General features: G+C 57.1%; 10 protein-coding genes across 10 annotated transcripts; 3 read left to right on the plus strand and 7 right to left on the minus strand.

The window, feature by feature from the left end:
• Positions 1 to 1,100: 1,100 nt before the first annotated feature.
• Positions 1,101 to 3,984, minus strand: SCHCODRAFT_02549530 (uncharacterized protein). Its single transcript, XM_050343664.1, has 14 exons — positions 3,781 to 3,984; positions 3,712 to 3,727; positions 3,540 to 3,655; positions 3,226 to 3,488; positions 2,995 to 3,172; positions 2,794 to 2,946; positions 2,717 to 2,746; positions 2,450 to 2,667; positions 2,301 to 2,393; positions 2,080 to 2,239; positions 1,953 to 2,027; positions 1,702 to 1,898; positions 1,487 to 1,650; positions 1,101 to 1,431 (listed from the first exon to the last, which is right to left on the minus strand). Exons 1-14 carry the CDS (start codon positions 3,943 to 3,945, stop codon positions 1,364 to 1,366), a joined length of 1,896 nt encoding a protein of 631 aa, XP_050198840.1. The 5' UTR covers positions 3,946 to 3,984; the 3' UTR covers positions 1,101 to 1,363.
• A 90-nt stretch (positions 3,985 to 4,074) lies between these two features.
• SCHCODRAFT_02634548 (uncharacterized protein) lies at positions 4,075 to 7,896 on the minus strand. The gene is made up of 12 exons (XM_003029734.2): positions 7,829 to 7,896; positions 7,372 to 7,770; positions 6,549 to 7,311; positions 6,359 to 6,501; positions 6,052 to 6,309; positions 5,773 to 6,003; positions 5,378 to 5,722; positions 5,076 to 5,324; positions 4,593 to 5,023; positions 4,514 to 4,537; positions 4,391 to 4,464; positions 4,075 to 4,338 (listed from the first exon to the last, which is right to left on the minus strand). The coding sequence occupies exons 2-12, from the start codon at positions 7,504 to 7,506 to the stop codon at positions 4,298 to 4,300; spliced, it is 2,694 nt and encodes an 897-aa protein (XP_003029780.2). The 5' UTR covers positions 7,507 to 7,770; positions 7,829 to 7,896; the 3' UTR covers positions 4,075 to 4,297.
• On the plus strand, positions 7,381 to 8,418 carry SCHCODRAFT_02634550 (uncharacterized protein). Its single transcript, XM_003029324.2, has 3 exons — positions 7,381 to 7,770; positions 7,829 to 8,047; positions 8,097 to 8,418. Exon 2 carries the CDS (start codon positions 7,829 to 7,831, stop codon positions 8,045 to 8,047), a length of 219 nt encoding a protein of 72 aa, XP_003029370.1. The 5' UTR covers positions 7,381 to 7,770; the 3' UTR covers positions 8,097 to 8,418.
• On the minus strand, positions 8,101 to 10,419 carry SCHCODRAFT_01325481 (threonine dehydratase I). Its single transcript, XM_003029735.2, has 6 exons — positions 9,903 to 10,419; positions 9,255 to 9,842; positions 8,986 to 9,205; positions 8,666 to 8,931; positions 8,515 to 8,613; positions 8,101 to 8,462 (listed from the first exon to the last, which is right to left on the minus strand). The coding sequence occupies exons 1-6, from the start codon at positions 10,222 to 10,224 to the stop codon at positions 8,320 to 8,322; spliced, it is 1,638 nt and encodes a 545-aa protein (XP_003029781.1). The 5' UTR covers positions 10,225 to 10,419; the 3' UTR covers positions 8,101 to 8,319.
• Positions 10,420 to 10,634: 215 nt separating this feature from the next.
• SCHCODRAFT_02634555 (Queuine tRNA-ribosyltransferase) lies at positions 10,635 to 12,556 on the minus strand. Its single transcript, XM_050345820.1, has 11 exons — positions 12,224 to 12,556; positions 12,069 to 12,173; positions 11,951 to 12,017; positions 11,656 to 11,898; positions 11,589 to 11,604; positions 11,504 to 11,538; positions 11,412 to 11,447; positions 11,325 to 11,359; positions 11,208 to 11,280; positions 11,026 to 11,151; positions 10,635 to 10,969 (listed from the first exon to the last, which is right to left on the minus strand). The coding sequence occupies exons 1-11, from the start codon at positions 12,491 to 12,493 to the stop codon at positions 10,731 to 10,733; spliced, it is 1,245 nt and encodes a 414-aa protein (XP_050198841.1). The 5' UTR covers positions 12,494 to 12,556; the 3' UTR covers positions 10,635 to 10,730.
• A 131-nt stretch (positions 12,557 to 12,687) lies between these two features.
• On the minus strand, positions 12,688 to 13,173 carry SCHCODRAFT_02670440 (uncharacterized protein; the record flags this gene model as incomplete). Its single annotated transcript, XM_050346616.1, has 1 exon — positions 12,688 to 13,173. The coding sequence occupies one exon, from the start codon at positions 13,171 to 13,173 to the stop codon at positions 12,688 to 12,690; it is 486 nt and encodes a 161-aa protein (XP_050198842.1).
• A 291-nt stretch (positions 13,174 to 13,464) lies between these two features.
• Positions 13,465 to 14,846, plus strand: SCHCODRAFT_02670441 (phosphatidate cytidylyltransferase; the record flags this gene model as incomplete). Its single annotated transcript, XM_003029325.2, has 6 exons — positions 13,465 to 13,483; positions 13,535 to 13,746; positions 13,797 to 13,978; positions 14,026 to 14,377; positions 14,430 to 14,620; positions 14,672 to 14,846. The coding sequence occupies 6 exons, from the start codon at positions 13,465 to 13,467 to the stop codon at positions 14,844 to 14,846; spliced, it is 1,131 nt and encodes a 376-aa protein (XP_003029371.1).
• A 212-nt stretch (positions 14,847 to 15,058) lies between these two features.
• On the minus strand, positions 15,059 to 18,253 carry SCHCODRAFT_02368049 (phenylalanine ammonia-lyase). Its single transcript, XM_003029737.2, has 12 exons — positions 17,883 to 18,253; positions 17,664 to 17,830; positions 17,522 to 17,609; positions 17,373 to 17,468; positions 17,288 to 17,323; positions 17,218 to 17,235; positions 16,527 to 17,167; positions 16,271 to 16,476; positions 16,108 to 16,218; positions 15,950 to 16,052; positions 15,373 to 15,899; positions 15,059 to 15,322 (listed from the first exon to the last, which is right to left on the minus strand). The coding sequence occupies exons 1-12, from the start codon at positions 18,038 to 18,040 to the stop codon at positions 15,272 to 15,274; spliced, it is 2,202 nt and encodes a 733-aa protein (XP_003029783.1). The 5' UTR covers positions 18,041 to 18,253; the 3' UTR covers positions 15,059 to 15,271.
• Positions 18,254 to 19,587: 1,334 nt separating this feature from the next.
• Positions 19,588 to 21,293, plus strand: SCHCODRAFT_02585886 (uncharacterized protein; the record flags this gene model as incomplete). Its single annotated transcript, XM_003029326.2, has 2 exons — positions 19,588 to 19,803; positions 19,857 to 21,293. The coding sequence occupies exons 1-2, from the start codon at positions 19,687 to 19,689 to the stop codon at positions 21,291 to 21,293; spliced, it is 1,554 nt and encodes a 517-aa protein (XP_003029372.1). The 5' UTR covers positions 19,588 to 19,686.
• Positions 21,294 to 21,975: 682 nt separating this feature from the next.
• SCHCODRAFT_02670444 (uncharacterized protein) lies at positions 21,976 to 22,515 on the minus strand (the record flags this gene model as incomplete). The annotated part of the gene is made up of 3 exons (XM_003029738.2): positions 21,976 to 22,274; positions 22,328 to 22,389; positions 22,445 to 22,515. The coding sequence occupies 3 exons, from the start codon at positions 22,513 to 22,515 to the stop codon at positions 21,976 to 21,978; spliced, it is 432 nt and encodes a 143-aa protein (XP_003029784.1).
• Positions 22,516 to 22,617: the final 102 nt, after the last annotated feature.

Genomic DNA, 22,617 nt, shown 5'->3' on the forward strand with positions numbered 1-22,617 from the left:
AGGAGAGCTGGGGAGTGAAGGCCATGCGGGACTTGTGTTTAGCGCCCGGAGTAGCAGAGCGAGAGGTGCGAAAGCGCGAGCTGTGAGAGGCGCTCTGAGAGTTATCCAAGCCGAGCGCGTCTGCCTTGGTGCGGATAGGGTCAACCTGTTCCGTGGCTTCTCGCACGTCGGAGGGTAGCATGTCGCCAAGATCCATTTCACCGAACACAACCGGAGGCGCGTTGGGGTCGATGTCCTCATCGTCGTCCTCATAGTCTGAGAATTCATCCTGGCCCGAAGATGGGGCCGAGGCCTGCGCAAGCGTGGGTATCTGTGGGACGGCGCCTACTACGCTCTCCTTGGGCTCGTCGGCGGGTGTTGCCTGTGTCTTTGAAGTTCCGGTATTTCCTGGTGCGCTAGGAAGCCCAGAGAGCCTGGGAGGGATGCAAAGACCTGGGGAGCTTGAGCCAGACCGATCACCAGGACCAGAGTTCCAACACGCACCAGGAGTAGGGCCAGTGGCGCCCGTTTGTTCGCCGCCCACCCCCTCCATTTGGCCTCCAGCATTCTCAAGGGATGGCTCAGAGCCAAGGAACGGCCGAGCGATGGGCGCAGCGACCGCCTGCATAGCAGACAACTCGCACTCGTTCGCTTGACTACGCTTGCCACAAATTCACCCACGGCGCCACACTCGGTCCGTCCTGGGCGCTGTGGGGAGAGTGAGCGAAAGTTAGCTCAGAGGCGAAGCTAGGGATGTATGCCACGCACCTATACGTCGAGGATTGTGGCAGGAAGGAAGAGATACGGGCCGGAGACAATTAGCGGAAGAAGGGGATTGACATACGGAGATGCGCCGCCGAGCGATTATGCTGCCGAATCGTGCCGCTGATGGACGGCGAAGTGGGATCCAGACTCCCAAAGCGCCTAACCGTTCTTGGGGCACCTTGGGACTGGCTGGACGCTTCTGTAGGGTGCAAAGGGCGCACAGCATGTGTTGGGATCTCTCACAGTTCCCAGCATCACGCCGCTCTCGTAACGCCTGACGGGACTTGCGGCAGCGGTTCGGACGGAGTCGGCCCTGATATCTTCTCAACTTGGGTCTGCTGAGAGGTTCTCTGGTCCGTATTTACACAAGAATCAGTTTGGGAGGCCAGAGAAGAGCTCGGTGTGCAAGCCAGACGGTGAGAACCCCCGCGCCACAATTGACGCCTTCCCTTGTGCCTCAAAATCGCTCGAGCGCAGAGGGAACAGTAAAGCAGGACGGCGCTCTTCGTACGATAAAGGAGAGCATTACATAGAGCGTAAAGCTAGCAATCTACAGGGAGGAGTCCAAGCTCGATTAATACAGCCCACCAGCATCTACATTGCATCGAGCCGCATGCGCTTAGTCAATGCGAATGGCGCTGTATAACCGGCGGACCGCCCAGTACGACGCGAGGAAGCCGATGGTGCCTGCGGGAGGAGCTCGGTCAGCGCTGTGTATAAGCGAAACGGAAAAGGACCGTACCAGTGACTAGGAAGTCCAGGAGCACGAGAAGCAGGAGGTATCCCAGGTATAGAACGACGCTGGAGAAGGAGTCCAATGATAGTCGAGAGGCCCAGTAGAATAGGCCGTAAGCGAGGAGCCAGAAAGCGGAACCGCCACCGGTGAGGAAGGCGCGCCAGTGCCAGCTGATTGCGAGCATCAGCATTGATATCGCAAAATGTTCTCACACCACGTACCGGTACTCTTCAGCACAGAGGATGAAGTAGGTGAACAGGATGGTCACCGTTGCCGTCGTCAGTGCCACCACACCGGCAGTCAGCGCAAGGAAGCCGAAGGCATAGTACGCGCGTGAGGCGAACAAGCTGGACATCACGAAGTACATCTCAACGAAGGCGGCGCCGAAAGGCAGTATGCCACTGAGGAGTGCCGCAGCCTGCGCGAGGACGTCAGCAAACCGATGGAAATAAGGCAGCTACAGGTGACCTACCCAGGGATGCAAGTAGCGGGGCGTTGGGGGGATCTGGCGAGGGATCTGGTTTACGCGGACGGGGTTCGGTACACCCTAGAATGCGCATCAGTATCAAACAACGCACAGCAACTTCAATAAGGCATACCCCATGCTTCGAACCGTAGTACGCGCCAATTGCGGACAGCGGCGCAGAGATACCAAACCACAACACCACGATGGCTAGCATCGTCCCGAACGGCACGGCCCCGGACGAGCCCGCTACAAGCAGGAACAGGTTCAACAAGAATACGACGGCGAAAATGATCCTGTTGAGGCAGCATGTCAGCGACGGATTGACTGGGCGAGGAAGCTGTAAAATATACGCACGTTGGCAGAACGGTCGCCGTCAAGAAAGCATTCTTGCGACGTTCAGTACCGCCCAGAGTGGCGTAGAGTCGTGCAGAGACGTAGCCGCCGACGCTACAGCGCCATCAGTCATCCTGCTCGATTTCATGCAGATTCATGCCTCCACGCACCCCCCAAAGAGCGTCCAGCACACGATCATAACTGTTGCGAGAGAGCCGCGGTTCGAAGGTGAGAGGAAGCCCAGGAGAGCGAACACCAACGTCACGGAAACCATAGCGGCGAGCTGAGCGCCGTTACCGACCATGACCGAGAGTATTGTCGGATTCGAGGGCGTCCGGAAGACCTCGCCATGGACGAGCTTCCAGCCCCAATCTTCTTGCACATCCTCCTGAGTAATGATGAGAAAATAGGCGTGAAAGTTCACCTTATCTACTCACGCTCAAGTCGATTGCGTTGTACCGCGAAATCTGCACGAAAGGTTAGTACAAACCAGGTATAGGAAAATAATCCTCACATCTCGGGAAACACTACGTAGCAAGATCATCGACACCATGACACAGAGGAAGATGACAATGACGAGGGAGTTGATCAAGCTGAACCAATGAATGCGGGGATCGAAGATATGCAAGTAATGGTCCCAGCGCGTCGCCCATGGCGTGTCGGATTCCTAGAGGGTCCTGAGCATTGCGACATGTGAGAAGGAGTAACGACGTACGCTCCAAGTAACCTTGTAGGTGTACCGCACCGTCTGGTTCCTCGTTTCGTCTAAGATCAGCGGCTCTGCGCCCTCTGGCTGGCACGTCGCAGACGCTGCGTCTTGCGGGCCTCCGATGCTCGCAGGCCAGACTAGAACACCCACGACACGATAGCTTCCGGGCGTCGGCTCGTGGTATCTGCGACGATTCAGCGCCCCCTCTCAAAGCCCGCAGGTAACGACATAACGCACTTCAACACGATATCGTAGTGGTTGTTCAACGCGGGAATCTCATGCCGCGGGCCCTCGTTGTCTCCGAGGTTGAAGCCCATGTCAAAGAACAGCTCCCCCGTGCGCACGTCGATCTTCATCTCCGCCGCAGGGAGGCCATCCACAATCCAGTTAAGCGCGTAGTCTTCGCGGATGCGGTCGTTGATGAACTTCGCGTCCTCAGCCGTCACGTCTTCCTGCACGCAGAGCACCTCGCAGGTCCCGTTTCTCCGCAGCATCTCGATCTGGTAGCGTATTAAGCACAGCGAGGCGCCAGTTCCAGGGGGGAGACGCACATCGTATGGGGAGTTGAATATACGATCTCCAAAGAGGATTGAGCCGAGGGACTCTGACTGCTTCTGTGGCCCGCCTTCGGGCTCGCAAAAGCGGAAGCGCGGGTTGTAGTAGTCGTCTAGACGCGCGTGAAGTCAGGATCGCTCGACGTGTTCATACTGCGAGCGCACTCACAGTTGATCATGGATTTCTACTCAGGTCGGATAGTCAGCAGAAGCAGGGGGGTTAGAGCTTGCAACGCACTAGCTTGATATCGTCGCTCCCAGACAGCATAGGCGTAAGCGCGTTGACGAATAGCTCGACGCGGTCGCCCTCGACATAGTTGTGAGGCGCAGCTCCAGGCAGGTAGAATGCCTGGGCACAAGCCGCGAGGCTGAGCCCGGCAAGCAGACTCGTCGCCCGGCGCATGACGGGCAGGGAGTTATGGGGGGATGGTGGTGGTCGGAGACGAAGAGGTGAAGGACACGGCGGCCAATTGCCCGCCATCAGTTTCCGGCCCCGCTGCGGCGCTAGCGCCTAAGGACATGCTGCATTGAACGCAAACTGGACTGAAGTTGCAGGAAAGCAGGTGTATAATATATAGCACTACACACAGCGAGAATACTGATATATAAATGCGAGCGACTGAGAGATGCTAATGTAACAGCGACGAGGGGATGATGCCATGTCCTAGGACCCTCGCCGTCCTGTCCGTCCACAACGGTATAAGCATGTTCGTTGACGCTGAGGGCGCCTCGACATGCACGAGAGCACGGGGAGCCTAAAACTTCCAGTCTTCGTCTACTTCCATAGCCCAAGGAACTGCAAGCAATGGATCAGCCAAAGCGACAGCGCACTGGAGAAATATACGTACATTTCTGCACAAGCGTCTTCGAAAACATCTTGTTGATGGGTACCTCGTGTATCTTAGCCCACGACGCCGTGATGCTGGGGGAACGTCAGCAACTCATATGGAGTTGGGTCTGGCAACACTCACCGAGGGTCAAGGTAGTTGATTTTACTTCACATAGACGACCGTCAGCTTTGAGAATGACGGGAGAACGCGGACTACCCACCTCGTGCCGAGCGCAATCTCCTTGCCTGCATCCTTATCCGTGATCTGCAGCTTGGTCTGCTTTATCCTCTGATCAAGCTTCTCAATGTTGTCCTTAATCTTCTCCTCCGTCTTCTTCCCGGGGTCTGCCTTCCCCGTCCCCCGCTCCTTCTTGAGCGCCTTATACTTGTCCTCTATATCCTTAATGCGCTCCTTCAGCACCTTGTCCGACTGAGCGGGCTTGCCCTCCTCCGCCAACTTCTCGTTCTCCTTCGCGAACTTCTTCTCCGCCTTCTCGATGTCGGTGGCCTTGCACTCGTCCTCCCAAGACTCGACGAAGTCGTCGTCGATGTCGGACTCCATCGCACTGTATTTCTTGTCCTTCTTGTACTTGGAGTCGAGGTTGAACAGAGCGTGGCGGAGCTTCATGCGGTCGTACTTGAGGCCCATGACCTAATACACGACTAAGCAACTGTAGACCAGTGAACGAGGTATTGACACGAACCTTCCGGCGCATCTTCTCCATCGACTGCTCAAACGTCTTGGGGACGGAGCGCTGATGGTTACAGAGGACGGCGACCATGCGGTTAGCGTCATTGTACGCGTTGAGCTTTTCCTGAAGCGTAGCGTTCTTGAGTGAGGGCCCCGACTCGTCCAACAACCTTTGGAAGGTGATGGACGCGTTGTAGGTACGGAAGACCTTCGCGGTGAGGCCCTTCATCTCCGTCGTGAGATGTTTGTTGAGAGAGCTGGTCTAAAACAAGGCATGAGCGGGCGCCGGTCCGGGCAGAGCAGAGAAGAACGTACATTGACGCGGTCGAACAGACTATCGTCGTCGTTCTTATTCTCTTTGAATATGCGCACGTTCTTGAAGATCTGCTGGTCGACCTGGACGCGGTTGTAGTACCGGATGGAGTCTTTACCCAGGAAGTCGAAGGTGATATAGTATTCGCCTTTGTCGTTCTCGAGCGTGACGTGCTCGCAACGCAGCGAACAACAGCCGACCGTGTCCGCCTCGTCTTCGCCCTTCTCGTTACCCGCACGAAGGGCGAGTTTGTCGATGAAGTACATGGCCGTCGCGCGCTGGCGCTCGGCCATGACTTTCGACTTGAGGTCGTTCTCGTAGTTGCTGCGGATGCGATCGACATGGTTCTGGCATATGTTGAGTACGACGCGGTGTAAGCAGGAGAATAGATACCTACCTTCAACTCGCGCGCCTTCTCGAACTTCTGCATGTCGCTCTGACCCTTGAGAGAACTGCCAGCCGCCAGGAAGACATACTTGTGGTTCTGGTTGACGTTCTCCGTCCACGTCGCTAACCACGTCACGGTCTGGTCGTGCTGGATGCCCTTCCATTGCCCAGGCATGTTGGGCACGGGAACGGGGGCATCCTTGCCGATGTTGAGGATGATGTCCTCCGGCCGCACACGATGCTAGACGTGGTTAGCGCATGATGACGACAAGATATCAATGATGAATACCTTGAGAGCACCCTTGCGCGGATGGTCGCCGCGGCCTCTGAAGAGACCTGGCGGTTCGACTCTGAAGTTGCCGACCTGCTCTTTACGACCATCGAGGAGGCAGAATTTATATTTTGCCTCCGCCTCCTCCCTCTGAGCTTTCAACTCCTTCTTCTCCGCCTGCGTCATAGCTTTCTTCTTTGCTTTCTCCGCCTCGAAATACTCGAACATGGGGCGGAAATCGCAGGCTTCTAAGCTCGTAATCTGCGTACCGTCCAACTACAAGTACACTCAGCATCGTTGCAAACCTATAACAGAACCTACTTACCGGTGGATGCTTCTTGAGCACTTCTTTCCAGTCGTGGAAGAAGTTCTTGTTGAACGTCGCGTCTTGCGCATGGTCGGATTCTAGGAGTGCAGCATAGAAGCCAGCGACTTCCTCAGCCTCGACGGACAAGTTGACGGGTTTGCCTGAGTAGAGTTAGAAAGCAGCCGGAGAGCGCGAGGTGGTAGCGTACCATTGTACTTCATCTTGACGTCCTTGGGCAAGGGTTCATAGGGCGGGGGGAAGATGACGCCGCTGTGCTCGAGCGTCGTCCACTTGACAGAGTTGTCCTGGTTCTGCTGCTCCCACCAGCGATAGATCTCCGCCTGCTCCTCTTCCTCTTTCTGCTTCTTCGTCTTCTTCGGCGAGTCGGACTCTTCCTTCTTCGCCTTGCCCCGTTTCGGCTTCGTCTCCTTGGTGTCAGCCTCCTTCTTGGCCTTGGAGGTAGATGCCTTCTTCGGCGCAGCCTTCTTCAAGGGCTTGTCGTCATCGTCGTCGTCGCTCTCTTGCTTGACCTTGGACTTGCGAGGTGCAGCCTTCTTCTTGAGTGGCTTCGCGTCCTCGTCGTCGTCGCTCTCCTCCTTCACCTTACGCTTGCGCGAAGGGGCTTTCTTCGGAGGAGGGCTCTCGTCGTCGGCTTCGTCGTCGCTCTCGACCTTCGGCTTCTTCTTCGCGGGCTTCTTGCCCTTGCCGTTGGCAGCAGCGCGTTTGGGGGGTGGGGAGGCGTCGTCGTAGTCGGAACCGTCGTCGGACGCTTTGGTTCCGCGGCCCTTCTTCTTGCCGTTAACGGATGACGCGGGGACGGTGGTGGCCTCGACGGCGCCGGGCATGGGGACGGCGGCAGAGTGGCTTTTGCCTGGGGACGCCGCCAGGGGCACATCATCCTCAGAGGACGAGGATTCTGCGTAAACGGGCCGTTTGCGCTTCGTACGTGGTGGAGCTCTGCTCTGCTGCGACTAAGTCCCCAAACCTCAGTAAGCTGACCACGCGCGGCTGACTTAGTGATTTGAGCGCACCAGTGGAACTTCGTCCTCGTCCTCGCTCAACGCGGACATCTCCCGGTCTCCGTTTGCGTGGGATCCGTTGGGGGCGCCGTTGACCTCCTTTGCCGCCGCCTTAGACGCGAGAGGCTTGTCGTCGTCGCTGGCCATGGCGATATCGTTCGACATAGGGATGTGGCAAAAGAAATCAGATAAAAGCGAGGGCGCTCGACGCTGCTGATGGCGTCCGACAACCTCGGTGGCTGCGGAAGCGAGGGGGTTCAAAGAAAGCAGGAACAAGAGCCGGACAGCGGGGCTGATCAGAAATTTCTGTCAAGTCCGCCCGACTGACCCTAAGGTAGTCACGGGACCGGCACAGGTCCCTGGTCCGCCGAGGGCGCCGAACACGGCATTCTCTTGTCTTTTGTCGCAGCGGTGAGCACCGACTGGCACCTACGCCGCCGACGTCGCAGGACTCAAACAGTGTTCTCAGATGTCGAACCACCTCCCAGTGTTCCGGGACCCCTGGGCGAAGCTCGAGGCGTGGAGATCACACCCGGTTTTCTCCAAACGCGCTATGCTCTCGAACTTCTTCCCCGGCTTTGGCATCGGTCTCTTTGCGTTCACGGTCTATGTGGCCGCAGACGAGTTCTACTTCAAGCCGGAGCGGGCCTTGAAGGCTACGCAACACCATGGCGAGGACCATCACTAGGTGCGTAGCACACACACACCTGTCCGATCGTCCCTCACATGAACCCCAGACAGCCCCCATGTACGGTAGCACACCTAGAATGAACGTGAAGGCTGTCCGGAAACCATCTCGGCTATTCCGAGGGTGCGATGAATGGTGCCAATGCCGCAATTACACCGTCGCCTCTCGCAGTCATGCAATGCACGCGTGATGCCAGCAGACTCCCCCCACACACAGCAAGCTCGCGCGATCGGTCTAGTGATACAGGTTGCGTGTTCTACAGGTGTACATGTCTATGAGGATTTACAGAGGTACCTCTTATACACCAAGTTATCCGTTTCCTCCTTGAATGTGTATCCTAAGGTCTTGAGATACCCATCAAAGACTTCGTAGTCTTCTGGAGAGATCTGCAAGCCCGCCAAAACCTTTCCTAGGTCTTGCCAGACGGTCAGAAATACTGCCGAGAGACGGTCAAAAGTGGAACTCACCAGCGCCATGATTTCGGTAATGGAACAGCGAAATATTCCAGTTGTGAGACTGAGTCTCAAGCAAGAACTTCCGCAGCGCGCCTGGTCTCTCGGGGAACTCTAGGCAGCGCATTAGCACTTCAATTCACACCACTGCACCGGACTCACTCACCGAATCTGAATAGGCGCTCATTCGGTACGCTCTGTGGCCCGCCAATCATGTAACGCCCATGACTTTTGGCCATCTCGTCGTCGCTGATATCGATACCTGTCATTCCATCCTTGTTCAGCTCGTCGAGCACCATCTGCACTTCTCGTGCTCGGTCCGGCGTCTGCAACTTGAACGCCATGAATACGTGCGCCTTGTCCGCGGAGCTGTATCGATAGATGAATTCGGTGATCGCGCGGGGATGGATTTTGCTGTGGAGTTTGATGAAGCTGTCGTGGAAGTCAGTGACCAAAGCCCAGGCGGGAGGCGGACAGGCGACGTACGCTCCGGGTGTCTCGGGGATTTCGACGCTGAGCAGCGCTTCGCGGCCTTCTCCGATCTCGGCGCGCTCTGCAACGAAGCGAAGGCGGTCGAAGTTCATGTTGGCACCGCTGACGACGGCGACGAAGCGCTTGTTCGCGCCCATGAGGCCGTTGTTCATGATGTAGCGCTTGAGGCCGGCAAGCGCCAAGGCTCCTGCTGGCTCAGTGACGGAGCGCGTCTCTGCAACCGTGTCAGCCCTTCATCAAGCGTACGAGTGAACCGGACGAACCCTCGAAGATGTCCTTGATGGCCGCGCATATCTCGTCGTTGTCAGTCTTGACGATGCCGTCCAGCAACTCCCTGCAGATCCTGAACGGCTCCTGGCCCACAATCTTCACCGCTGTGCCGTCGCTAAATGGACCCACATCCGGCAAAGTTACGCGCTCGCCCGCCGCCAAGCTGCGCTCCATCGCGTCCCCGTCGAACGTCTCAACGCCCACGACCTTTGTCTTCGGTGACCCGATGCGCTTCACGTACTCCGCAATGCCCGACACAAGCCCGCCACCGCCGACCGCAGCGAAGATGCCGTCGAGGGTGTCCGCTTTCGGCACCTGCTTGAGGATCTCGACGCCGACGGTGCCCTGGCCGGCGATGACGAGCGGGTCGTCGTACGGGGGAACGAAGACGAGGCCGTGCAGCTTCGCGAGGCGCGCGCACTCGGCCTTGGCCGCGTCGAAGTCGGCGCCGTGGAGGACGACCTTCGCGCCCATGCGCGCGACGTTGCGGACTTTGATGGAGGGGGTGCCGTTGGGCATGACGATCGTGCATGGGACGCCGAGGCGTTCACCAGACATGGCGACGCCCTGTGCGTGGTTGCCTGCGGATGAGATACTATCAGAAAACGGGAGGGGGGGGGGGAAGGGGGACGACCACTAACCAGCACTACATGTGATGACGCCCTTCCACCGCTCCTCCTCGGTCAAGCTAGCCATAAAGTTGTACGCGCCGCGGATTTTGAAGCTGAAGACCTTCTGCAGGTCCTCGCGCTTGAGGTAGATCTGGTTCCCCAGCTTCGCACTGAGGTTGGTGGCGTGCACAAGCGGGGTCTCGTCGAGAATCTCATAGACCTTGGAGGTGAGGATGAGGCGTAGGTAGTCTGGCGTGTTTTTGCCCGGCAGAAGGTGGTGCTTCGCCAAGCGCGGGTAGGGGAGGGGGTCTGGCGCATTGGATGCGTACTCCAGGGTGGCGGTAGGTGCCATGATTTGCGGGGGAGGGGGGAGGGGATGATCGAGTCAGAACGGGATGCGGGTTATCGAGTACGGGCTGCCTTTATATGTGCGAGGTCCCAGCGGATGGATAAGAGACCAGGGTGCCAGGAGGAGTTATCGGAAGGTGTACAGGTAAACGGAAGAGGGCTGGAAAAGAGTCGCAGTCGCTGGTCCATATTGGCGCCGTCAGGCTAGTCCGATCGCGCCGATTGCAAGTCTCGTCCCCCGCGTGCTGTCACGCTCAGGTGATGGCCCGTGATATGATGTTGAACTTCGTCACTGGCCGCTTTGGAGGCTGGCGAGACTGTTGTACAGCGTGGTGGCTGGGCTGGGGAAGAGCTCGTGCCACAACCGCAAGCTTTCGCTATGCTTTCAGAGATCCCGCACAGCTATCAATGTCGTCGCGGGAGACCCGAGGGTTATCCCATTTCTTTTGGAACATGGTGACCCACAGATGTTTGGCCCACGCCGTCTCAGTAATACAGGTAAACTCTAATCTACTGAGCATATTCCCACTTCGCCCCATTGCCCTCTATGATGGGCACGTCTTCCCTGCCCTCGAGCAGGTCGACCCCGACACTCCGTAGCGCATCAACACACCATCTTGGATAGCCCACGTCGCCAAAATACTCCGCGAAGAAGCTCCTCAGATACTCGGGAAAAGTGCCCTTAATGATGGCGTCCCGCGCACGGCCCATCACCTGCGCCTGAAAAACTATATTGTGCAGTGTCACCGCTGAAGATTGAGGTGAGCTTCTGTGGTTCTAAACAGAACATCGCAGGACGACTGACCGTGGGCCCCTGCAGTTTCGTGCGTAACAATGTGGTGCAGCATCGCGCGCGAGGTGCCGTCTGTGCACGTCGGGCACGGGCATGCGGGGTCAATAACGCTCAGGTCGGCCGCATGCCGAGCGAGCCCTACCGACAGACGTAAATGGGCTGGGGAAGATAGAGGGACGATAGACGATACTTACGCAGGTTTAGTGGACCCTTGTGGGTTAGCGCGACACCAAAGCGCGCTGTCCGTGTGGGGAAGACACAATCGGCCTACGTCCGTCAGCACTAGAAGCAAAGATATGCGGAGTACGCACCATATCTACGCCAAGGGCGACACAGACGAGGAGATCTGGGGTATGGTTCATTGAGAAAATAGTAGGCACGGCACCGCGCAGGCTCGCCTTCCGCAAATCCGATTCCCATAGAATAGCGGGGACCTAAAGACCACGAGTGTTCAATGAAAGGTGTTGATTAAGAAGCTGGGTCGACGCACGGTCTTCCGGTAATCTTGCTGCGCACTGGCTTATCCTGCGCGAACGTTGAGAAATATTCGAGGGCATCGGAAACAGGGACCATACATCCTCCAAAAGACGTCTGAGAGGCTGTCAGCGGAGGCAAGCGCTTTTGAAAAGACTATAAGATCACCCTTCGCTTCACCGCCACTGAGACCGCCGATAGCATAGCCAGCTACCCTGTCTTTCCTCTCAATCATCTGGTCCAAGCAGCGGTCTCGCAGCTGGGAGTCGAGGCCGCCTTGTACAATGGCGAAGAGGTTTTGCTGGGATTTCCGGCCGGACTGCTCGTGGTAAACAATACAGCGGTCTAGCCATCTTACAGAGCGCTCCATAGCCTCTTCAACACGGGCGCGGTCATCTGTTAGGGATGGTACTAGATCGAAAAAAATCAGTTAGAGTACGTATAGCGTACCAAAGGGCCTCACCAACATCATCGAGCTGCATGATGATATCCGCGCCGATCGCATGTTGCACCGAGATACTCTCTTCAGGCTGTGTAGATATATGAGATGCGCAGTGCACGAGAGCGTGCAACAGACGTACGGTCAACATAGTAGGTTCCCCGGTAAACGGACTTGCAAATAGGGCGCCTTCTTCAGTGATCTTGGTGAACTTGCTGAGGGATACTAGCTGAAAGCCTCCACTATCCTGCTCTTCGGCTATAAGGTGTGAGTTACGCATGAAGAGGAGGAACGCACCGTCAATAAATTACGAGGCCAATTCTGAAATTTATGCGCGCCCCCTGCCTCCTGGAGGATCTCTATACCAGGACGGAGATTTAGGTGGTAGGTGTTGTTGAGTATCAGAGTGACTCCGAGTGCTTCGACTTGCTGAGGTGTAAGCCCCTTGATCGCGGCTTGAGTAGCCACAGGCATAAAGGTAGGGAGCATTGTGACGCCGTGGGCGAGGCGCATACGAGAGGCGCGGGCCCGTGTCGTCGGACATCGCGCGATAACTTCGAATTCCATCTAAAAACAAGGGGGTTGTATAGGTTCCTTGGATAGCGTGTGTTGTAGCCGTCTTTACCGGGGGATGGATAGGGTGTCCAAGTTCAAGTTAAGCGCGCAGATCGGCGCGTGGCTGGCTGATGGTATCACGTGCGATTTCAAGAACGTGTCCGGGGTGGCGTTTTCGAGGAAGCTCACCCTCTTGCTCTGTGCAGTCAGTCATGTCGAACCGCTTTGGAACCAGGACAGCGTTCTCCGCACTCCCCGTGGACTCTGGCGAGGAGTCCGACGAAGAGATCTCGGAGCAGGTCGACTCCGAGGCCGCGCAAAGGTGCGTTGTGCGTATGACGCGTGATTGTCGGGGAGCCTGACGCACGAGCACTAGCAGCGCGCCCGAGCCCAGCAAACCCACGAAATCGGCTCTGAAAAAGGCTGCGCGCGCGGCGCGGGCTGAGAAGAGGGCGCAGCAGAAGGCGGCTGCAAAGGCGCAAGCGCAGGCTCTCACAACAGACGAGCCAGTATCCACACCAGACGCGACCACACCGCCTGCGAGTGCCCCCTCCGTCGCTGCTGCCGAGGCCGCGCCAACGGAGGTCAATGGGGACTCGACACCGCCCGCGCAGCCAGAGCCGCAAATTATCGCCCCCAAGCCGCAGGAAGTACCGGTAGCGAACGGCGTGAATGGCCATGCCCGGCCTCATGACGAGCCGTTTATTCGGCTAGCGTCAGTCTCTGGGCGCTCTACTCCGGAACCCACCGCCCCCTCTCCCAACGGACCCGTTGCCGATGACGTACCCATACCCAAACCGGCTGCACAGAAACCGTCGGTTGTGAACAAGCCGAAGGAACTCGCGGCTGAGCCAGCGGCACAGCCGCCGTCAAGACTGGAAGCGTCGCAACCCCCCACCTCTACCCCTGCTTTTGACACCAAGCAGGCTGAGCAGCAGAAGAAGCAGGCGGCCTTCATCACTCGGACGATATGGACCTTCATCATGATTGCCGCGTTCATTGGTATGCTTGGTCAATATCGCCCATAACTATAGATCTAACACTCGCATGTAGGCTTCCTGACCTTTGGTCACGGATACATGGTGCTTCTCGTCCACATATGCCAGACACTCGTCTACCGGGAAGTGACGAACCTCTTCGCCTTGTCCAGCAAGAACGCCAAGATCGAGGCCAAGAAGGACCCATGGAGCGTTACCCTTAACTGGTACTTCTTCGCCGTGACGAATTACTTCCTCTACGGCGAGAGCATTATCTACTACTTCAAGGTTTGTTTGACTTCATCTTATGGCCGCCGTGTGCTCAAGTCCTACCCCAGCATGTTGTCTTCGCCGACGCGAACCTCTTACCCTTCGCGACCAACCATCGCATGCTCAGCTTCATGCTCTACACGCTCGGCTTCGTTGGCTTCGTCATGTCGCTGCAGAAGGGCCAACTCAAGCAACAGTTTGGTCTCTTCTGTTGGGTACACATGAGCTTGCTCCTTGTCGTCGTCTCTAGGTCAGTTGCGTCATCTCAGCATTGATAATTACTGAATACGGGTCCAGCCACTTTATCGTCAATAACATTCTGGAGGGTGTCATCTGGTTCTGGGTTCCTGCGTCGCTCGTCATCTGCAACGACGTCTTCGCCTACATCTGCGGCATCACCTTCGGCAAGACCCCCTTGATCCAGCTTTCGCCCAAGAAGACCGTCGAGGGCTTTGTCGGCGCGTTCTTCTGCACCATGGCTTTCGGCGTCGCCTGGGGTACCTTCTTCATGCGATTCAACTACATGATTTGCCCGGTGCGCGACCTTGGCAAGCACGCCTGGGAGGAGTTCATGTGCAAGCCCAACCCGGTCTTCATGTGGCGCGAGTGGCAGATCTGGGGGCCGGTTGCGTCCTTCCTCTCGAACTTGGTGCGTACTTGACTTCGCTTGAAGCATGACTTTCTCTAACCACAATGTGTAGCTCGGTCATGAGATCAAGACGATCCCGTACGCGCCTTTCCAAGGCCACGTACTTGTCATGGCTATCTTCGCCTCCCTCGTCGCGCCCTTTGGCGGTTTCTTCGCCTCTGGTTTCAAGCGCGCCTTCAACATCAAGGACTTCGGCCACAGTATCCCTGGTCATGGTGGCATGACTGATCGCATGGACTGCCAGTGCGTGAACTCTTTCTTCCCCATCCTACGTCGCTCACCTCGATTGTCTAGATTCCTCATGGGCGTGTTCACCTACGTGTACTATAGCAGCCTCATCCGCGAGCACCACGTCACCGTCGGGTCCGTGCTGCAGACGATTGTCAGCGGGCTGACGACGGAGGAGCAGCTCGAGCTCATCAAAGACCTGAAGGGGTACCTGCAGGGGCAGGGGATTTCTGTACCGTGAAGGGATTTTTCGTCGACTGCAGACTGACGACTGCGAGTACGAAAAAGCACGAATTTGACGCCTAGGATTGATGATGTTCCTCTATGCGTACTTACCTTATGCCCTTCTGTGTATAATCGCACGCCTGCGTGATGGACGTGGCATATACCTGCTTACATTCCTGCTAGTCTGTTTGCTGTTCTGCTATCAATGCTGTGGTACAAAGCAAATCATACGAAAGACGCTTCAACGCGTCTGCACTTCAATTCAATAGTGCCACTGATCGAACGAAGCCAAGCTCTTGAATTTGTCCCTAGGTCATACGCAAACATGCAACGAGGACTGTAAGATTGGTGGTGGTACATCTATGGGTACAAATGCAGGGGATAATCCAGGAATATGTTACAGTGGAGAAGAACTTAGTCGACGGAGCCCAATCTCGACCTTTACTCAAAAAGGCTGGCAACGATGTCCTGCAGCTTGCCATCCCGGATAGCCTGGAAAAGGACATCAGCGATGCGCTTGGCATGAAGAGTATCGTACGAACCTCGTGAATGAGAGAGATGTTCTGACCGAGGGTGATGTCGTCCGTGCCGATACCATTGGGGAAGCCGTTGTAGTTCTCGGACCCATGCATGCGAATGCCGAGCGTGACGCGGACGAACTCGTACACAGAGCGCGTCTTCGCCAGGTACGGCGTCGCCGGCGCGGCCCCCCGCTCGCCGGAGAGGTATGCGCGACGAAGGTCGTCCATGAGCGTGGCAGCGCGGTCCGCGACGCGCGTGCGGAAAGTGGTGATGCCGGAGAGCGCGTCCGATGCGCCTGCGAACTTAGGCTGGGAGAAGACGTCGAGAAGAACGGTCGAGGCCGAGGCAGCGACTTCGTGCATGCGGTCGACGTTGTCCATCGTGCTCGTCTTCTCAAAGACCTTGTGCATGGTGGCGTACAAGGAAGAGTGGACGGACTGGAGGTCGGATGACTGGAACAATCCGCCGAACGACCCCGATAGCTCCTCCTCGACAATTTGGCGTAAGCCGTCCAGGAACTCGGACTGGAGCGCGCGGAGGTCCAATGCTGATATGACATTAAACACTGTGATGCCATCCGTAACAGATAGCACTCACCTTGGCAGAGGATGTACAGGTATGACGCCGTAAGGATCGACAGGACTTCTAGTGAGTTAATGGTAGCACGCGCGGAAATGAGCGCTAGGCTATTCACGGCTTGCTATAGAGATAGAGGAATTAGATCAGGCGACTCTTCGAGACGAGATAGCACTTACATTGTGCATCTCCGCGGACTGGATGTGTGTCGACACCGGGCTGGCCAGGTAGCCCAACTCGCCGACATACGCGGCGGTAGCAATGTCGATGCCCTTCCCGTGATAGTTAAGCTGCGGGAGTGTCAGCGGAGGCGGTATGAGTGCTATGTCAGAAGAGACTTACGGAAGGATCACTAGCCGCCATGGACGGGGGTAGCCCGTTGTTCATGGCGGGGTTCATGAGCTCCGTGCTCTGTGCGAAGAGAAGCTTTCCAATGTGATGAAGCGCAAGGCGCGTCTTCTCCATCGCGTTCGTCACGGCCATCGCTTGGAAGTTGCCTCCGTGATGAATCTGGCCGGTCTCCCCGTCGACGAGGGGGTTATCAGTCGCTAATGCGGGATGTCAGCAACTTGATCCTTCCCGAAATGAACAATCTTACTAGAGTTAATCTCTTGCTTCAAAGACGCAGCAGCAGCAAGGATGTCCTCGATTTGAGGACCAAGGAACTGCGGAGCAGTTCGTAAGGGGTATCTATCTTGCCTGAGCGAGTACTTGTCCGAGTGCAGCTCGACCTCATCGTCCTGCTTGGTGTGACGGTGGGCAAGCTTAGAACCGTCCAAGAGATTCCAGATGATCTGCGCGCTCTCAACCTGCCCGGGATGAGGGCGAGCAACATCATGAATGAAGCGGTCGAATGAACCCTGCGTTCCGGAAAGCGCCTCCACGCCCATCGCCGTACACACCTGCGCTAGCAGCGCGAGATGGGTGGCCTCGTGGATAGCAAGCGACCCGACGCTGGCCGAGAAAGCCGTGCCATTGAGAATACCTAGGTGCTCCTTCGATACGAGCGGGAGAGGCTCCAGTCCGTGCGCCTTTAGCGCGTCACGCGAAGAGACGATCTTCCGCGCGCCGAACACCGCTGGACCGTCGAAGACGCGAATGGAGGGGTTTCCCACGATGGTTCCGGCGACGTAAGAAAGCGGGGACAGATCACCTGAGGCGGAGATGCTGCCGCGTAGCGGAACGAAGGGGGTGATGTTCTCGCGGAGGAGGTCGCCCAGGCGCTCAATCAACTCGTATCTGAGGCGGTGTGAGCGCGGCGCCTCATGAAGATGTAGCCAAAGGCGTACCTGACACCGCTATGCCCGCTGGTAACGAGGTGAGCTCGATACGCGAAAGACGGAGCAACAATGTACTCACCGAATCAGCGAGTTCATCCGAACGAGCATCGCGCCCCTCAACAACGGTCAATTTCGCCATTCAAGCCAGAGATAGAGCGACCTACCTAACCCAGCTCTCGCTCATTGATGTTGACGCAACCGGATCTAGCAATGGAAGGACTTCCAGGGCCTTGTCGGAGGATGGGAGAACACCAGCGTGCCTATAGATAACAGGTAAGTAGGTAAGAATACAGATTACGGTTGCGCCACTCACTGATGTTGCAACAGGGCGTGCCCTAGGAGGATAGGCTGGTCCGTTCGCGTGTCGGCACTTCCTCCAAAGCCGGTGGAGAGGCCGTATACTGCGGTGCTACATTCAGCGGACGTTGTATGAGAGGTTAATGATAGACACGTACCGCTCGCACCACTATCAACCTTCGAAGCGATTACCTGGCGGCTCTTCTTCACGCGCTCGCGAATGCTTGGGGACTCATCGAGTGCGACGGTCGCGTTGTAGCGTGAGACAGCGGCGACCGCGGTAACGGTAAGGTTGTCTCCGTCGACGAGCACAGGCTTTCCATGTCTAAGATTGCTATAAGCTCCATGGATCATTAACAATGGGACAAAGAACGTACTTGTAGGCTTCGAGCTCGCGATGGCTGTCGAGGAAGCTGGCGAGTAGCGTGTTGGCCTGCGCAGTAGGCCTCTTCGTAGTTGCACCATTGACGCCGTTGGCACCATTGGTGAAGTGATGGGCATGACCGTTGGTGTAGGATGTGTGTGCAGACGGCATCGTGATGGTGATGAAGGCAACGCAGGGAGAAGGGGGAAGGGTGAGGGTGTCGTACCTACTGTGTTCGAGTTCTTAAGTACTTGGCAAGCCGGGTTAGATCCGATTAGGGGACTGGATAGCTTGTACGTTGGACATGATCCACGGAGATCCAAATGGGCCCTTTTCGACATGACCGCATCAATCGAGATAATGTTGCGAACCCGTCCGAGACACGGGTGCGCCACGGAGGAAATTCCATGCCGCCTTTTCCGGCAGCGTGATAATGCCATTATACATTGAACAAGACGAGCGTAGACAAAACAGTCGTTGTTTAGTCAAGACGGGGTTCTGGCGACTGCATGAGGGCGCAAACTCGTCATTGAATGATGAGTGGGCGCACCACTGGGGAGGTCCGGTGAACTCCCTACTGGGAGATCCGGCGCAGCGAAACCGTGCTGTCGCGGACAATGGTCACGAAATATGGTGCCCGGCGGCCAAGATGCAAGGGTCTGATGTTCGTCTGCAGTGCGTCTGCTTGCGTGTCGATAGAGTAGTATTCGTAGCGCCCCAAGTATGCTTCCGCATCTCGCAAGGTCCGGCCGAACGACTGCTCACAAAGACATTGAGGGATCGTAATCAGGTGAGCTGCAGTGGACCCACGACACAAGGTAAAGAGTGAAACGTAAATACCCCTCGTTGCCCTCTAGTTGCCGTGAGCGGCCCGGGGCATTGCGAGAAGATGAACGTGCGGACGCGTCCCGGTAGAAGCGCCATCTCGTGTAGCCTTCGACGACTTGAGGCAGGACAGCAGGTTCAGGACTAGGAGTAGAAGTGAGGCTGGAATAGCACTGAGTAAAGCGTACGTCAAGATGACCATGGTGATCGACACGGAGGATCGGTAAACGGCCTCGCGTTCGCTACGCGCCCCATTAGCCATAGGCCGCAGTCTGAATTAGTACAGCAGCCAGCGTGCCCAGGGTTTCTCAGGCACGTGGAGAACGAGAGAAATCTGACGCACCGAAGCGCACTTCGCACGTATTCTGCTACGAGGACGGTTGGCAGGGAGAAGAACGCCTCTCGCATGCCGCTTGGGGTACTGGGCGATAAGATCCCGGAACAGCTTCTCAACAGTCTCCCAAAGGTGGATGGGCATATGACCTTGACCGCATCGGAGTTCGCATTCGCCTTCGTGCGTCCGGCGGTGACCAGCATTGAGCAGTAGCTAGCGCCATGAACGTGCCGGAATCTGGGAACCCGGGGCTTTCTTGCATGTTCCGTCCTGAGTCTTGTCAGGAGACGTTCATAGCGGAGTTCAAAGGTGCGCTTGGGGAGATGTGTGATCCACTGTTAACGCCTCAAAGCAGATTGTCATGGTACGAAGCAAGGAGAACGTCCGGAAGGCGCCGATCAGAGCGCGGGCACCGGCCTCGACGGTCCGATGGTTCCGTCAAAGGCACTGCCGGATTAGGAAGTAAAACGCGTGACGTCACTGATATTGAGCTTTGTCTCGTTTCTTGAACTCGACCCCGACAATCGAAATGTCTTGGGAAGGATCGTCCATTGTGTTTCCGGCAGAGCTTTCCCAGGCCGCAAACGAGGTCTACTTCCTCCATGTACTGGCGACAGATCCCTCCAAGGTCGTACCACCGGGGAAGTCCATCCTATCCATGCTGCTTAGCAGGTCCTCGAGTCAACAGGCGAAAGCTGCACCAGAAGCCAAGAACGGGATGGCAGATCTTCAAGCTCGAGTAGAGAAGATGGTGCATAAGGCGTTCTGGGATGAAGTGAGTTGCGTGCTTACCAATGCTCCTGTCCCTCATTGACCGCAATAATTGAGGCACTCGAAGCCCTCAATTCGCAAGATCCATCTATCCAGATTCACCGATTACATAGGCTACATGCAGATATCTACGAGGCGATCAAAGGCTTACTTCCGCCTGGTCACCGCGTCCTCTCGGTCCTCTCAGCGCCATATCCACCACCAAGTGTATCACCTCTGCATACCACCATCGCTTTACTCCGCGACACGCTTTCGGCTCTGAAGGAACGCTGCGCCCCGATACGCGATGAGAAGATAGACCAGATAGTCTCCGAGCTTGACCGCGCGCCACCCTACTCCTCGGAGGACTCCCTGCACCCAGAGCAGAGAGCAGAGCACCAGGCCATCGCCTCCCGCGTCATTATTGACAGCATCCAAGCTCTCATCTCCCTCGCACAGGAAATGAAGTCCGACCTCACGCAGACCGTCCTCGGCGTCATGACAGAGCAACAAATACGCACCATCGTCACCGAGCAAGCCCGCATCCGCGAGCGGGAGCTTATCCTCACCCTCATGTCCAAAGACACGGTGAAGGAGGCATGGATTGCGTGGATCAACGAGGTCAAGGCCCACGCGAACACCCTAGAGCTGCCCGTCTGGATCGCACGTCTACTCGACGCGTTGGGCGCCAACATTCCTGTGGCGGCGAACATAATTCAATACATCTCCCAGCCGTCGGACAGCGCCGAATCGCGTCCACCGCCACCGCCCAACAATCTTCCACCGCCCTTGTTCTTCTGCGCGCCCGACCTGTTCCGCTTGCAGAATCACCTGCAGGCTCTCGTTATCGTCGCCTCGCTGCGTTCACTCGTGAATATACCGCAGGCACCCCATACTTCCCATTCTCCTTCCCCGACCAGCAACGATCTAACACATCGCTTATGGACACTCCTCGAGACGGAGATCAAGCCCGAGCACGAAGCTGGCGCGTCCGCCGGCGAGACGAAGATCGTCAACCTCGCCGATGAGGTCCTCCGTGCGCGGAGGCAGGCTCGCGCGGATGGGGGCGATGCGAGCGCGCTTAGCAGTGACGAAGGATCCAGGACAAGCGCGCCCTCACCCCTAGAAGACGAAGCAAAGGTCCGCGCCGCGGTCGAGCGCACGCTGCGCGCGGAGGACCCGGTGTTCGCGCTCCTGCAGAAACGTGTGCTCGAGTGGCTGGCGCGCGCACTCGCGGCGCCATCGCCGCCACCGCCCGTGGCCCCCGAGAGGATGCGTACGGGGAGGGATGGGGTCGGGCATGGGAGGACTAAGTCGGGAGCGGGGCACGGCAGGTCGGACTCGCTCGAAGGTAGGACGGACTCACTAGAGGACGTCCCGACCGGCCTCCCGCCCCCACCGAAGGGCTTCGAGGATGCGGTGTTGGCGAAGGCCTTGCGGGACGCGGTGCGGATGCTGCAGACGCAGTGCGTGCAGTGGGTCCGGGGCGTGTGGGGGGATGTGGTGGAGGCTTAGATGCTGGGCCTCATTTCCCGCGCCTGCGAGGGCGGTGATGCCGGCGTTCTGCTGCCTCTGCGCTCCATAACTTGCCCTTTCGCAACCTTCCCCCGCGTCCTTACCTCTCTTCTGGTTACTGCGACGCGACTCTGCGTCCTATACTCTCGCGTAGGAGAGGCGAAGGCTTCTGGAGTACCGCGTAGCCGCGCGCACACCGTTTCATTCGGCGGTGACTAGCTCTGCGCGGGCGGCTGTCCCTCAGTCCCTAGCTCGTCTGGGTTCGCTTGTCGACTTACCCGCCGGCGCACCTGCAGATGACATTTATGGTCCTCGGCAGCATGTTTCGATGGAGACTGGCTTAAGAACGGTACCCCTAGCCTCGCACCCAACTGCAAACCTGAACGACTGGCACACGTAGTGACGTACCGTGAAGGTGTCGAGGCCGGCAAGACACGGATAGGGAGGTCGGTCCAGGCTCGAGATGAAGATGCATCGGAATACCGTGTATAGCGAATACAGCTAACCCTAGAGTAACACCGGAAGCTCATAAATATGATAGAGGGGTAGGTCAAGTACAAGTCCGACTTGGGGGTGGGGTGTCCACATAGTGATACACTGGTAGGAAGAACTATGGTACAGCGATAACGAAGGAATAGATATGTTCTAAACAAATCAAGCACTCGAGCAGCAGGGAGAAGGATTACAGCGGCTGCTTGTAAGATGGTGGAGGATATGAAGGCTCGTTGACTCCGGGCGCAAGGGGTGTCTGAGGCGGCTCGTAGGGAGGTGCGGGTTGGAAGTAGGGCGAATTGACGTCAGCAGATGGGGGGACTGTTGGTCGGTTCCATGGCGCGTAGAACGGCTGAGAGTACGCTGGACGGGGATTTGGTCCGAGTGCTGTAGCGCCTCCGGTTTGCATCTGCATGAACGTCTTGTTGCGGCGCATCCTCCTTCGACGAGCAATTACGGAGCAGACGAGCAGTAGAAAGATGAGGCAGACTGGGGGAAGGTGAGCGGGGGGAAATACACATAGATGATGGATTCGCACGTACAGACTGCTGCTGCGATACCGAAGTAAGTGCCGGGAGAATATGAAGAGTCACAGTTGTCATCACTGGGGGGATCGAGGTCATTGCGGGGTCGAGGAGGAGGGGATGGAATATACGCACTCAAAGGCGCAGATAGCCGCTCGTGCAAGGGAGGGGGCTACTGCCAATACATAGAGGGTCGTGTAGAACATGGTGTTGGTGGTTGATGAGGAAGAGCTGTTGTCGCGCATCGCGATGACATTCCCCCAGCGCGGCTGTGCGTCTCGGATTTCCGGAACGGTCTCGCAGCGGCA

Source organism: Schizophyllum commune, assembly GCF_000143185.2.
Source record: "Schizophyllum commune H4-8 unplaced genomic scaffold SCHCOscaffold_9, whole genome shotgun sequence".
Classification (NCBI taxonomy): Eukaryota; Fungi; Basidiomycota; class Agaricomycetes; order Agaricales; family Schizophyllaceae; genus Schizophyllum; species Schizophyllum commune.